General features: G+C 37.6%; 1 protein-coding gene across 4 annotated transcripts in view; it reads left to right on the forward strand.

The window, feature by feature from the left end:
• Positions 1-7: 7 nt before the first annotated feature.
• LOC103717336 (uncharacterized) overlaps positions 8-14,848 on the forward strand; it is a 34,754-nt gene continuing 19,913 nt past the window's right edge. Inside the window, exons 1-7 of one of the 4 annotated variants that reach the window (XM_088714298.2) lie at positions 8-154; positions 6,646-6,763; positions 6,862-6,923; positions 9,122-10,583; positions 11,803-12,080; positions 12,215-12,279; positions 12,376-13,544. In XM_088714298.2, coding sequence (XP_088570424.2) covers positions 6,659-6,763; positions 6,862-6,923; positions 9,122-10,583; positions 11,803-12,080; positions 12,215-12,279; positions 12,376-13,544 — 3,141 coding nt within the window. In that variant the 5' untranslated portion in view covers positions 8-154; positions 6,646-6,658. Of the gene's footprint in view, positions 155-1,504; positions 1,882-6,645; positions 6,764-6,861; positions 6,924-9,121; positions 10,584-11,802; positions 12,081-12,214; positions 12,280-12,375; positions 13,545-14,848 lie in introns of those variants that run through there. The other 3 variants (XM_008805669.6, XM_008805668.6, XM_088714297.2) reach the window with 3 other exon arrangements.

Consider the following 14,848-nt stretch of genomic DNA (forward strand, 5'->3'; position numbering starts at 1 on the left):
TGGAAAAGGGGATGGCACGGAGATTTGATCTCCTGCTTGGAAACCGGACCAAAGGATGATGCACCAGCCGCCGTTCGGTAGCGCCACGCACAGATCTCAAAGCACCACGGACGCCTTGCTGCACAGATCTGGAAGCGGTCAGCGCGATCCAACGGTAAAAAGTTATGAAAATACGCTTTCACCCTTTGCCTTTGCTCAAATTCCGAACGAATCCCACATGTTTGAAGCTGCATCCAAGTAACTCGATCGACTCAATGTCCTCCTTTGCGATCGTCCAACAACATTACGGCACCATTCCAAAGGACGGTGCTCTCTCTCTCTTAACCCTTTTCAATTAAGTCCTTTACTAAAACCGTTTTCTCCAATCCGTCCTCTTAGTCGGTCCTCTAGGCCTTAACTCCTGTGATTTCCTGACGATTCTCCAGACCTTCCTCTTAAAATTCTATGTAATTGCTAATTGCTGGCTAATAAATGAGTTTAATATCTTCAAAACTCATCAGTATGAAGGGAAAGCTGAGGTAGGAAAATATTGCATGATTAGGTAAACAAAAAAATATTTTTTATTTACAATTACATGGAATTAAAGCTTGTCTCTTCAATAAAAGTTTGAGACAAATATCAATGTCTTAAATGATGGACTCCTTAGCCAACTATGTTCCTTTTAGTACAATATGCATATAGATTTAGATTTTTCATTATGCCTAGTATCATCTGTACTTGGACAAAAATATTTTTAGGCTTAGAATCAACTTCAATGGCACATGAAAGGCTAGTGCATAGCTAATCTCTAGGTTCATCAAGCTCAAATTAAATTTATACTAGTTCGATATGTTCTTGGAATCTAGGCTTGAAATCTATTGCAAGACATGTATAATAAGACATGCTCGATTAAGTGCAGTTGGATATAGTTTCATCATATCATTATAATCTATGGTGCAACCATTTGAATGGGGTTATATACCGTTAGCACGATGACTCATCGATCGTAGATCTTATTTGTCTAAACAAGGTATTGTATTTAAACTTGAGCTAAGAATGGTTTGCCATTCATTCTTGCTTGATTAGAGCACAATTCAATTAAAGAGTACTAAGCATTCGAAATAGACATGCATTCAGCTTGACTAGGAATTAGATTCCATCAAAGTAGATAAGTAGAAAATGAGAACCGAGATCGATCAGACTCGGGCTCTTAGAAGCCTGGCTCCCTTAGCCACCATCTAGGGTTTCAGAATCTAAGCGCACTGTTCAATCCTCCTACAAAATGAAACGCTCATAATGGAAGAAACTGGGCCGGATCGGTCAGCCCAGCATCAAATTTATTTGTCATTTAGCTGTTCCATGTTCTATCGCACGTACCGCGATCCGCTTCATTCAACAGCGCATAATGCTTGGGGGCGCCCGTCCGGTAGCACAAGGCCTCCTGCTACGTGCCATTAAATGATTGGTCTTTGCCCAGGAAGCGGTTCCACGCACTGCTTTTGGATATGCCACGCCATAATTATGTGTGCCAGATGAACATGCTACGTGGTGGACCGGCGCTCCATGGCGCTTTTCTTTAGCATTTCCATGTTTCTCTCCAAATATTCCCCGTCCCCAGGGAGAGAGACGGAGGAAGAGAAAAGCTTTCTCTGAGGTCGCTCATGGCGGAATCAGGGTTTCTTCTGTGAGCGAGACATCCCCTTTTCCCCTCATCTTGTCACCGATCCATCAAACCCCCCACCTTCTTCAATTGATCTCACAGGAAAATTCGGTCATGATTCCGTGGGATGGGGGTTAGGGTTTCGTTTGCCCCCGATTCGACTGCGTCTCCTTTCCCCCCTTGAGCGAATCCAAGAGAAAGAGAGCCAGCCGCTAGTGCTGCGAGGTGCCCTGTGTTCCGTGGTTTATTTTTTCCTCCATTATTTTGTTTTTTTTTTTGGTGATTTTTGTTATTTCCGCCCTACGGATTGGGTCTTTTTACCGCTAGTAGAAAGGGAGGATTTTGATGTTCCATGGTTTATTTTTTTTTCTCCGTTATTCTGGCGAATTTTATGCTTCTTCCAATGCTGAAGTCGACGTCTAATTGCTCCATGCATAGGTCTTGAGCGAATGCTGTGTATAATTTAGCTTGTAAGGTTTTATGATTTAGTCAGGGGAAAAAGTTGATGTCATTCCTGTAGGAAAAATGTTGATGCCCTTCTTGCAGGGAAAAATTGATGTCTTATTCTTCTTCTTCTCCTCCTTCTTCCGCTGCTTCTTCGCCTATGGATTGTTCTATAAGAGCATATGTAAACTCTATTCTTTTCTCTCTTCTTCTTTGATGGGAGTCACAACTATTATAAAATCTGGAAATCATAAATGATGGGGGCCTGAAATGTGTTGCCTTAGTTGCTAGTAGCTTTATTGGACATGTTCTCTTTGCATTTTTTTTTGTAGTAGTTTAGGAGCTTTGTTCTTTCTTTATTGGTGCTGCATGTCAAGATAGTTGATATCCATTGATAATGAGGTTTATGTGTCCTTTCTTGGCTGTTCTGTTGGTACCTAAATGTAGCCAACAAGCCCCGTTCCATGTATGCTTAACTAGCTAGTGGTACTCTGTTCATCAACTATTCCTGATGAACAAAAATGAAAGAAAATGTGAATTTAGCTAAGGTGAAGAAAACATGATGGTGATGGTTTTACAAAACAAATTAGGAATCAAGTGGGAAAAGGGTGTTTGATCACAAACAGAAGAAAGGGGGTGGAGGGGGGAAGGAAAATGAACCTAACCCTTAGGATCTTCATTGTGAAACATAATCCCCATAAATATTCGCTTTGGATCTTCATTATAAAACATGATCCCCACAAATATTCACTCTGTCATTTTACTTTGTTATGCCCCTAGCATAAATCGTTATGATGATCTGGTTTTAGCAAATATAACCATTGTTGCAGCCATGGATTGCCATACTGCCCGGTATGGGGCATACCATATTGTATTGGATGGAACCGCTGTGAAACTCAAGTTCGGGTTTGTACTGGTCTTTTACCATCCTCTATTGCTTCATCCCGAGGCGTGTCAAGTGTGTACCAACTTGTACCGAGGCGTATCAAGATAAAAAGTGAGAAAAATGGTTAGAGAGTTGTTTTAATACGGGGTGTGTATCATACATATAGATCGTGCTGTACCGAACCAGTAAGGTGTCAATATAGCACTAGATACCGAGATTGCATACCTTGGTTGCAGCTTTTATCCTTATCCAATTTCTTGTTGGATAACAACATCCAGCTACCTACTTTTTTGTGGAACTGTCGATTTTCATAAACAGTTAGGTAAACAATTTAGAAGAATTTGGATCGAAGTGTAGAACTCGGTGGATTGGACTCATTAACAATGCTGAGCTGTGCTTTATGCCAATTCAAAGTATAGAACTCATAATTTTATTCCCAAGTAGGAGGAGGTTGAGTATTATGCTAATAATTTACTTTTTTGTCTCCATATGCATGGATTAATTTTTGTGGCAAAAGGAGAACCAGAGCATAGATTAACTTATGAAGTTATAACATTCATGTTTTTTGAAGAGTGTTCAGATAACTTTGAAACTCAAACATACAATTATAAGATCAGTTTTGATATGTAAATCAAGCTGCTTTACAAAGAAATGGATCATCAGCATTTAAAAGCATCTGAAGTTTGGGGATAGCGAGATAGATTCATGATTAAAATTTAGTGAATACCATCAATCCAGAATAAAGTTACTATGTGTTTTTGAATGGCTTTTACATGTGCACTATAGGTAGGATATGATGTAGTGAGGATTGAAGGGTTCAACTTAAGAGGCTATAGAAGAGGTGGGATGATTTAAAGGACTTACACGAAGTATTGAGAATATTCACGAGCACAAACTTGAACATCTAATAGGAGTTGATGTAGGAGGATTGAGTTAGGTGACTGTAGTCTAGTACTTACATGTGCAATGCATGTGACAGATATAAGTGGTTGGAGTATCTAATGGGTGTTCATGATTCCGTCAAGATTATTTACAAAAAATTCCCTTTTTTAATTTGATATAAGTGCATGTATACTATATCTATAAATATCTATATATACCTGCAAATATCTATATAACCTGCATATTCGTATATATGTATGTACATACATATCTTTAGACAACTTTCTTCTTTAATTTGATGTAAATACATATATACTGTATCTATAAATATTGATATTTATATTGATATATACCTATCTATATATACATTCATATTTGTATGTACGTATGTACATATATCTAACTTTATTACATATGCATACCTATGCACACATACACAGCCGCTTTTGCTTAACATGTCTCTTGTTTCTTTTAACAATATCGGGATGTCTGAAAGGGAGTCCTAGAGGACTTAGAGGAGTGTGCTCGGAAAGAAGAAAATACTTAAAGTGGTTGGTGCATCATGTTTGCACATGCAAATGTCAAACCATGCTAGGGGTTTTTTATTTTCAATTGTAGAAAATATGGTAGATTAGGTAATAATCATGAGTTCATTTTGATGTTTATGACCTAAAGAGTGTATGCCAGGTATTAGGAGTTTCTTTCCCATTTCCATTTACGATGAGCCATTTTTTTCTCTGTGTAAGCTCTGGATGATAAATAATTAGCTCGGGAATGGAAAGACAAAAGAATCGGTGATAGAACTCGAAGAATATTTTGGTTTAATTATACTGTAGAAACAGGCTAGGAGGAGCAAAGTTTTATGTATATCAATGAAAGTGAGCTGGGATTGGAACTGTATACCTAACTTAGGCTATATATATACATACACTGAACTTACTATCAAAATGTTCTTAATGCACATCAAACATATTCCTTTATATTGCCTTTGGCTGTGTTATGTTCAAGAATAAAGCTGTAATCAGACTTGGAATAAGTCTCGTTCCTGCCAAACAGGTTTTAGATAATGTTAAGAATAAGGGAGGGATAACTAATTTGGTCAAATATGCTTATTCCTGGAATAGTTTTCCAATGGAGTAATGGTTATTATTATTTAGGCGGTAAGACCCTGTTTTAGTTCTGTTCCTTTTGCATGGACAGTAACATCCTTAGCCCTGTTTTATGTAGCTTAATTAGTTAGTCTAATTTATACAGCTTAACCAGGTTCTACATTTTTCCTCTTTGCATTACATCAGACCTGTCTTATAAGTTATAACAGTCTGCTGTTTTAATTGTTTAAGCAGCTTAATTAGCTAGTCTAATTTATTTGTCATTATCATCATTAAAGTGTTTGAGATATGTTCCCTTGTTAGATGCATATATAAATTCAGATGCTATGTGTGTTCATTCTAGAGCTTCCATTTACTTACACATTCCTGTTTCCAAGAGCTATTGATGCTCTCTTATGAAGCATCCTTTTATGTTATTTCTCCTCTGTCAAGACTAACTACTGTTTCTTTAAACTCTATAGTTTGTTGTCTTTTATCATGATTTATACTCTCCCATCAGAGGTTATAATTGACCATGAATAAATTTTTTTTATATCTTTCACCTTCCAGAAATTATTATTATTTTAGATGCTGTAGTTTGCCATATAGTTGTTAACTTTTTGAGATTGCATATGAAAGTCTTAAGCCCCAGTTTGGAATGAGGATGTTGTTTTTGGGGACATGCAGGCTTTGTACCGGGTAAGTGTAATTTTTGGTAGGTTAGCTGGGATAGAGCCTTATTTCTGATGGGATAGATGTTGTTATCCCAAGCAATGATTGCGGTTTGGTCGTTGTGCTGTTTGGATGCTGTCTGAGGATAGGAAAGGAAAAAAAGTTATTTTTGATGTAATGGACAAATTATCCTTGCAGTTCCTTTTGTCTTTGGGCTGTTTGATAACAATTAATAATGTTAAATTATTTTAAGATTACTTATATGTACTAGTATAACATGATTAACTAATCTTTGATGCATGACTTTTGGTCAGATTGAGAGTATGCTTATGTATTTTGGGATGTTGTATAGTAAAAACACAAGTTTGCATTGGAAGACCTAACAATTAGAGTAGAATTGTTTGCCAAAATGTTTTCAACTCAATGTTAACCTAGCCTAAAATTGAGTTCATATTTGCAATCCAATCTTGACCTAAGCTACATTCATAATTTCCATCACAACCCAAACTACAGATCAGGCTGAATTACATTCATGGTAACCAGTGCAAGGTTCTCGTCCTATTTGAAAGCATTAATTTTTTTCATATTTTTTTATGATGTATTGATGTGGATTTACATTCATGGTAACCAATACAAGGTTCTTGTCCTATTTTTTTTTTTTTTTTGCTAAAGAGGTTCTTGTCCTATTTGAAAGCATTAAGTTTTTCATATTTTTTTTATGATGTATTGATGTGTATGTAAGCTTCAAGTTTGGTAAAAATCTTCATTTTTTGAATGTTTTAGTCCTAACACAAGTTCAGACATTGAGTAAATCATCTTTCATGTTCTCTATTAAATCTTTCTTTATTTCCAATCTCAAGTTAATGAAGTAAATATAAGTTAATGTACGTCTAGCTGTAAAAATGAATTTGATGCAGATAGTGTGATTGATATTTATGATTTTTCTTTTATTAAGCTAATTAAAAATGTTACAGTGGAGTTATCAGTGGCTGTGTATCTGATTTTAGCTGTGCTACTTTTTCTGTTGATGACAGTTTTCTTCATGAGATGGCTTCTTCTCAGCATGTTGAAGTCGAGGCAGCCAAACTTTTGCATAAACTTATTCAAGAATCAAAGGATGAGCCTGCTAAGTTAGCAACAAAGCTCTATGTGGTATGTAGCAAAATTTTCATATCCAGCAAGAAAACTCAGGCAGCTTAAATTAAAACCTAATTTTAGAATCTGATGCCTATCTTTCTGAACTGGCCCAGATATGCCAACATATGAAATTAAGTGGAAAGGAGCAATCATTGCCGTATCAAGTTATATCGAGGTGAATCACTTGTGACTTTGTTCACAAATCCAACTATTAGTTTTTTTTTTTTCATATAAAAGTCTTCTTGTTACTTTTTTCTTTTCATGAAGTAGAATTCCAAATTCACCATAATTCTGTCAAGTCTTGAAAAAGGCAATTTGCTTCCTAAGACTGAAAAATATGAATTTTCTCAGTAGAGTACTCTTGAAGCTGAGACTTCAAAACTATCACACAGGACCATATGTAACTATGAAACAGAAGGAGCATATAGCTGGAAAATCTTTCAAACAACACCTGGGAAGATTGAAGAAAGAGTAACTGATTTTAATTTGTCAATGAATTCTTCTTTATTTGTTTTCACTTTCCACTAGACATGCACAAGGGAACCCATAATCATTTAGAAACACCTTCAAGCACAACTATTATTGAATACCTCTGTTCGAGGAGCAATGAATGCTCTAAAGGACTTGAATAATGAGGCATGCTTTTGCGGTGATAATGGATGGGAGGTTGATCCTACCATCAAAATCCCTTTTGTTACAGCTTTGCACCGAGCTTCTATTCAACTAGTCTTGCATATTAACAGGTTTTATGCTCTTTCAAGAACCTTTTCAATATACACTTTTTCCAGTTGCTATAGGAGTTCCAATATTCTAATTGATTGGTTTCATGCTTTGTTATCTAATTCTAACCATGGTTTGAAGTTTCTATGAAATTCCTAAACTGAAACTGAAATGTTCTAGTTGCTTAGAGCAAATCTGAAATTTGTGCTAATTTTGGAACTTCAGCTAAAACTAACATTTTGTATAGGTGAGCTGTCTATGCAAATTATTGTCATTTATTCATTTCTTTCAATCACAAAAGCATTTCTCTACATTTTTGTGGATTTGAAAAGATTTAGAAGCATTTTGACATTTTGTTCGAAAAAGATAGTAGAAAGACAGAGACTTTGATGAGGATTTGCCTACTATAAAGATGAAATACCATAGGCATTCAGATAGTCGCATGTTTGATTGCCATGAAACACCAAAATGATATATTTTGCTCTAAAATAATTTTTAACATTCTAAATTTCAAAACAAATAAATTTTGACTACCGATCAATGTTGTCAAAGGTGTGATAAGGCTCGCCCAGGTTCAAGGCACACAAGAAGCCCAGCGAATGCACCTAACTTGCGCGCTCGCTAGCGTGCTAACCCGGCGCGCCTGCGCAGGCGCGGTTCCCAGCGCGTGGAACCGCCTTGGCACCTTGCCCCGTGCGCGGAGTTCGCACTGCTGCCGGCTTGTACGGGTGCCGGTCTCATAGGGCCGAAACCGTATTTCACAGCCCAACTAGACTGGTCCGATACGGGCTGAACCGGCCGATACGGGCTGATTCAGCATAGCATGGTGGCTATCCGAATCAATCAAAAGGAACATCAATTTTTGATCATCCTTAAGACAAATTGAACGATTTGACATAGCGTAGTTAAATATCTAAAGGTGTATAAAAAACCATAAATGTTAAACTAAATTCAGTTACAAACTTTGAACATAGCCTATTATACAAATTATTGTACCTTCAGAAATACAGACGAAATATGAACTACCATATTTTTGGTGTCCTTTCAAAATTACTAGATCCAAAGGCAACATAAAAACACCGAATCCTCTTCTTTAACAGGCCCACCATGTCCCTCACCAACCACTTCGGAAATATTGTTAACTAGATGAAGTGAGCTACCAAAAAAGCTTTTACCTTGTCAAACAATTTAAGTTTTCATTGGAGAAAAAAACCTCTGTTAAATTGCAAGTGAAAGATTCTTAAGTTAAAAATTGTCACTACATATTATCAAGCGAGAGTTCACCGAAAGAGGCAATCCTAGCTCCATTAATCTATATAAGGTGTAATATATAATATTTTGCTAGATGTGACTACATGTGGTTGTTGGCTGAACCTAAATGTATGCTATGTGGTAATTGCTGGAGAAATTTTTACAGCAAATATGGGGATTGTCTGATCATTAACAGTTTATAATATTATGATATTGCAACAAACAAGAATTAGTTTCCCCCTCCCCTGTGCTATTGACAATTACCTTAATGCATCACTATGTCAATGCCTGTTTGGTTCTCTGAATGCTTCATTTTGTTATTACAGCATACCAAGTTTCCTAAACTGCAAATTGAAAAACAGTTGCATTTACCTGATTACTTAAAATGCTTGTGTACATCAGGGCCATGGAAACTGTTATAAGTCAGAACGGTCTTGATATTGATGCTTTGAGATCTTCTCGATTTCCATTTGCTGGTGGGCCTCACACGGGTGAGCTGGGACATATGAGATCAAAGGACAAAGAGACAATTGAAAATCAATTACCTACAGGTGGAATTGATCTGCCTCGTAAAAGTATGCCCGCTAGCACATGGCAAGTTGCTTCAAGTAGTCAAACGAAGGAAGAAGCTTATGCTGGTTCTTTTCAAAGTTATGGTATGGTGAAAGATTCTTTAGCAGCTTCAGGTGCAACAGATGTGGCTAGGCATGAGGTACTTATTTCAAACAGGCCAACTGCGGGAATAAGTAGGATGGACAGTATGGGAGCTGACCCTCATCAAGGGTCTGTTTCTCAGAAAAGCAGCAAGTCTTCTGAGCATGAAAGTCCAGCTAGTGTCCCGATGGAGGATACCAGATCTGCAAACTCCCAGGAAAGGCATGACACTTTAAAACAAGATCAAGTGAACAAGAAAGAAGTTAAAAAATCTGGTGCCAAGCGAAAAAGGGCAGATTCAAGAGCAGCTGTTGATGTTCATTCTGAGAACCCCCATCAGACAGATGTTCTTGCTACAGGACATAACTCAAGAAAGGGGAAGCAGGTAGATAAAGGTCGTATGCAGGGTGCATTTGCTGTTAAAGTTGGTGATAATGAACAAGGAGGTTCTGTTCAGTATGCTGGTCAACCAGAGCACTTTACATCATTATCTAGTGGTGCTGGATCGCTCTACAAAGCCAAAGTAGAAAATGCCCAGGCTTTCTCTGAGAGGACTATGGACAAAATTAAGAACCCAAGTTCATTTCCTGTAACTCCTGCTTCAAAACTTCAAGAAGGAGAAGTGTCTTCTGCACATAGGGCTCTTGGGCTGCAGAAAGGAGCTCTACTGCCGCCTAGAACCAATACTTTTGGCCCTGCTTATGTCTGGAACCAGAATAGATTCTCACTGTCATCAGAAAACTCTCAAGGTTCTGTTCCTGGTTTTGTGGAAACTTCTCCTGGAGTCAATAGTGAAGCTATTTATACTGGAAATGAATCAAAAATCAACTCAAGTGAGGTAACAATTGATGGCTCAAAGCCTGTAAGGTTGCCTGCAAACCATGCACATGGTATGGGGAGACTTAATGTAGGAACATCTGGTGCTTTCAGCTCTTTTGCGATGGCAAAGATGGGTTTTCCTCCGCCAGCACATTTTGCAGGTTCTCCGTTTGAGGGTCATGAGTTTGCTTCAAAAATGCACTTGCAAAGAAGTTTTGAGGCCTCAGGTTTTCATTTGTCAGAAAAAGGCAAGGATGTGATTGCTCTCAATAGTGGCATTGAATTCCCCTCAGGTGTTTCTGCAAAAGCTGCAGCTGATTCGGAGATCATGAAATCTGGCATCATGAGAGATGGAACATCACGATATTCTGATAAGTTTTTGGAAGCCCAGGTTGGTTCATCATCCCATGCTACAGAAGCAAATTCATATAGTACTCATTGGGCAGGTTTACTTTTTTATTTGTCATTCTTTATTCTGACTCCAGCAATTTGGCTTCTATATGAAATAATTGTTGTGAGTGAACAAACAAAAATTGAATGCTTCAAGGCACCATGCTAGAGAACATGCTACCCACTTTCACAAACTTTGTCCTGAGAGAGATTACGTCCACACATACATTGCACCCCTAAATGACAACCCGACCAACTAAAATGTAGATTAACTCACCTTCTACATCCTTTTGTTGTCATTGTTGTTATTGTTAATAATTTATATGTGAAACAAGGGGTTATATATTATTAGGAGCCTCATTTATATGGAATAATTGTTCAAATTTGGATGCTATATTTAACATTCAATGCATCTTAGACTGCATTCAGACTAGTTTGTGAATATGTATGTAATGAACCGCTATGATAAGAAAAGAAAACAGACCTATACACGATCATTCAACTTCCCTTTTTCTGCTTGTTTCTTCTTTTATGCTTTCATTTTCCCCTTTTTTTCTCTTCCAAATATAAAAATCTTGTAACCTTATCCTCAGGACCAAGGTTCGCTGTACCGGTCGGTACCGGTCGGTACCGAGCGTACCGTATCCGTACCGATGGGTACCGGTATCGGTACACCAATGTCGGTACGGTCGGTACCGAGCGTACGGTACCGTACCGACACTCGGTACGCCTATACTAATGCGGCACCGGTACGGGGTTCGGTACCGGTACGGCGAACCTTGCTCAGGACTATATCAGTTTGATATCATAGCCAACCCTTTCTGCAGCAATCAGTTACATCACTCCCCCATGGCTGAACAATGTTGATGGCCACAACCCAAGAGTGCTTAGGAGTGGGCTTGTAATGGAAGATTAGTTTGCAATGAGATCATGTTAATACTTTCCTGTATTCAGTTAGGTTAGCTGTATTCAGTTTTTGGTAGCAGTGGTGCTTTCGTTAGTGTTTATTGTTGCATCTCTTATGCTTGTTTTTATAAGAATCAAAGAAAGAATATGTCATAGCTTGCTCCACCTTTGACTGGGAAATGTATTGTAGTGCTTATCTGTGTATAATATTAAGCAGATCTGGTGTTTACAAGTCATGCTTTGATAGTGTTTTGTCTTTCTCCCCTTGCAAGTTTGGTGTCTTCTGTTTTTTTTCTAATAATTGGATTATACAGGGAGGTGGAATTCAAGAGCTACAGAACAGGGACAATGTTCAAGTGAAAGCTGAGACAGTTCAACAGAGTAGTCAACATTTCTTTGTTAAACCGAGCTCAGAGGCCAAATTATATGGCGAACCAAAAAATAATGCAGAAATAAGTACTCTAAGAAGTGCAACTCCTAAAGATGTTGGAACAGGTCTTGTGCGTCAAGCCTCTGCTTCTTCAAACATGCCTTTTAAGGAGCAGCAATTGAAACAGCTTAGAGCTCAGTGCCTTGTATTTCTTGCATTCAGGCATGATAAGATCCTTTTTGTTGATTTTGCAGGCCTTTATGATTTATAGTATCAACAACCCAGTATTAGAGGTTATGTACTAACCACCCAACAATCTGATGTTTGTTCTGAACTATTTTCTCTGTTGCATGCAGAAATAATTTGATTCCTAGGAAGCTACATCTTGAAATTGCACTTGGGGGAAGCTACTCCAAAGAAGGTAAGAACATTTTAATATCTGCATGCATTTTGATGATATCAAAGTTTGTGTCATTCTCTTGCTCATTGCTTATCTCTCCTTTATTTACTTGTTTAGGTGGCATTGCAGATGGAACTAACAAAGGCTTGAGTGACAGCAGGGTGGCAGATACATCTTCAAAGGAGCCTGGTAACAGTCATGAGAGTTCTGTTATGTCCTGTAGAGCTAATGATATTGCAAATATACCACCGGGTACTCCATCTACTGGAAGTATAGTGGAGACAGACTCATCATCCAAGGATACAGAAAACACAAAGAAGAAAAGCAAGAAATTCACAACTTTGGAGAATTCCATGATGACAGAAGAAAATAGGCGGCCTCCAGTTTTTAAACAAAAAACTGATTCTGAAATGCGGATTCAGGAAACTGCAGAATCACATGTAGTGTTAGTCATGCCACAAGAGCCCGATTCTCTGATTCATGCTGGAAAAGGTGCCTTGGACAATCATCGTGATAGGGAGGGTCCAGAGAATGCGAATCAACAAGCTGCCTGGACAAACCAAGTTACATCTGTATTAGGTGGCAATAATCCACCTCCCAAGCTTGAGGGGACTGTTGCAACAAGAACCGGTATTTATGATGACCCTTCTAAAGAATCACTGGCAACTGTGGTGGCTCATCGAGAAGCTTATTTTAATCAATCTCATATCATCGATAGCCATGATGGTACAGGTAGGTTATTTAAGCCAGATGCTCCAATGCCAGAGTCCCACACACTAGCAGATAAATACCAGTCTTCAACACTAGTAAAAGAGCAGAATCCACAGATTGTAGGAAGTAAAGTTGAAAACCTCAAGCACATGGTGAACCCTTCAAAGGATGTAAACATGTTTTTCTCTCATGTTAGTCCTGCAGAAAAGCTTTCCGCAGCTTCTGAGTCAATAATCTCTAATGGTCTACCCAATATTTATGCTGTAAGTAATGGGCTGAATGAACAGAGAGTTTCTGTTATCCAAAAGCAGTGCGGTTCTGATGGATTCAAGACTTTGACCATCAATGATACGGTAAAACATGGAAATCTGGAGATAATGCTGGATAAATCTGCTGATCAAGAAGAGGGGAACAAATCATCATCTGATGAGATTCCTTCTTCTCCTCCAAAGTACTGTACCTCAGAAAAGTGGATTATGGATCAGCAGAGAAGGAAACTTATTGCAGAGCAAAAGTGGGCATTAAAGCAGAGGAAGGCCGAGGAAAGAATTGCAGCATGTTTTGACAAGCTAAAGGTAATGCTTCAACATTCTAATATCTTTCTCTAGCAATACCTCAATGAACCAGTTTTCTTTTTGAAATTTTTAATATGTTCCACGTGGAGTGTTAGGTACTTGGTCTTTGTTAACTTGAGCGCTTCAGTGGTAAAACAATATCTTAGCTCAGAAAAATCATTAATTCAAATGGAAATTTTCTTCTGTTCCGAGAGGAAGAAATCAGATGCAAAAATGGAAGATACACGATTCTGTAGTTATATGCCATCACATGATAAGCAGGATTATCTGAAATCAGATACCAAGCCTACAAGAGTACCGACAAATTTTGCAGACTTCAATCATATTCCTGTAAAAATTATAAGATTCCTGTAAAAATTAAAAGATCCAAGTCAATGCAGAAGAAATAAGACTGTCTATCTCATTTCTAACAAAGCTTTCATATACTGTGTAGGACCTAATCCTTCTTTGTCCATGAGTGAACTCCATTTCATGGAGACAAGCTATCCAGGATCCCTTTTTTACTTTCTTCAGTTATTACCACCACCATTGCAAAGAACCAAAGTCTCTCCAAATACAGTTGACCGTGGTTTGACTTCAAAATTTTATCCTATAAAATGTGACCTTTGCTTTATTTTTGAGGTTCCATGCATCAGGCGACCCATTTTTTTGAAGCCTTCGCTCATATCGGGTTTGTCCAAATTCTAGAGTCAACCAATATGAGAAAAGATCCAGCTAAAAGATGTTATTATGCTACACATGTTCCTATTTATTTTTTCTTTTGCTTAACTTTGACAATGATTGTCGTTTGGAATGGCCCTTTCTCTTTGATCAATAATCTAAAATATCCTAAATTTTAGATATGAGTAAGTACACAAGCTGCTTATTATCATAACGTCTATTTAAAAGGTTGATAAAAAGAACAATATCATATTGTTTGTAAGGAAGAAACATATAGATTAGATAATGATTTTGATCCGGTTCCCAGTTACAATACTTTCTGCATTCTGAAGCTGCAAGAACAAAGAAAAAGCTGAAATTCTAAACTAAATCAGATTTTCTTTTTCAATTTTTATATAATCTGGGCAGTGCTTTCTGGTGGAAGCTCTCGATCCGAATATGAATGTTTTAATGAAACATTACATCTTATTGAATTGGAATATAGTCATCGTTCTTAGTCTTGTCGGATTTAAACGTGATTGTTTACTGGGATTTTTTTGGATCAAACATTTTGAGGCTTTGAGTCCATTATCTTTTTCAGGGTTAAATTCGGTTAGCTTCTTCATGCTTGAAGTCACGATTTCTGTAACTGTTAAACTGCATGT

Source organism: Phoenix dactylifera, chromosome 18, assembly GCF_051530095.1.
Source record: "Phoenix dactylifera cultivar Ajwa chromosome 18, Ajwa_hap1_PhDact_Kaust_v1.1, whole genome shotgun sequence".
Classification (NCBI taxonomy): domain Eukaryota; kingdom Viridiplantae; phylum Streptophyta; class Magnoliopsida; order Arecales; family Arecaceae; genus Phoenix; species Phoenix dactylifera.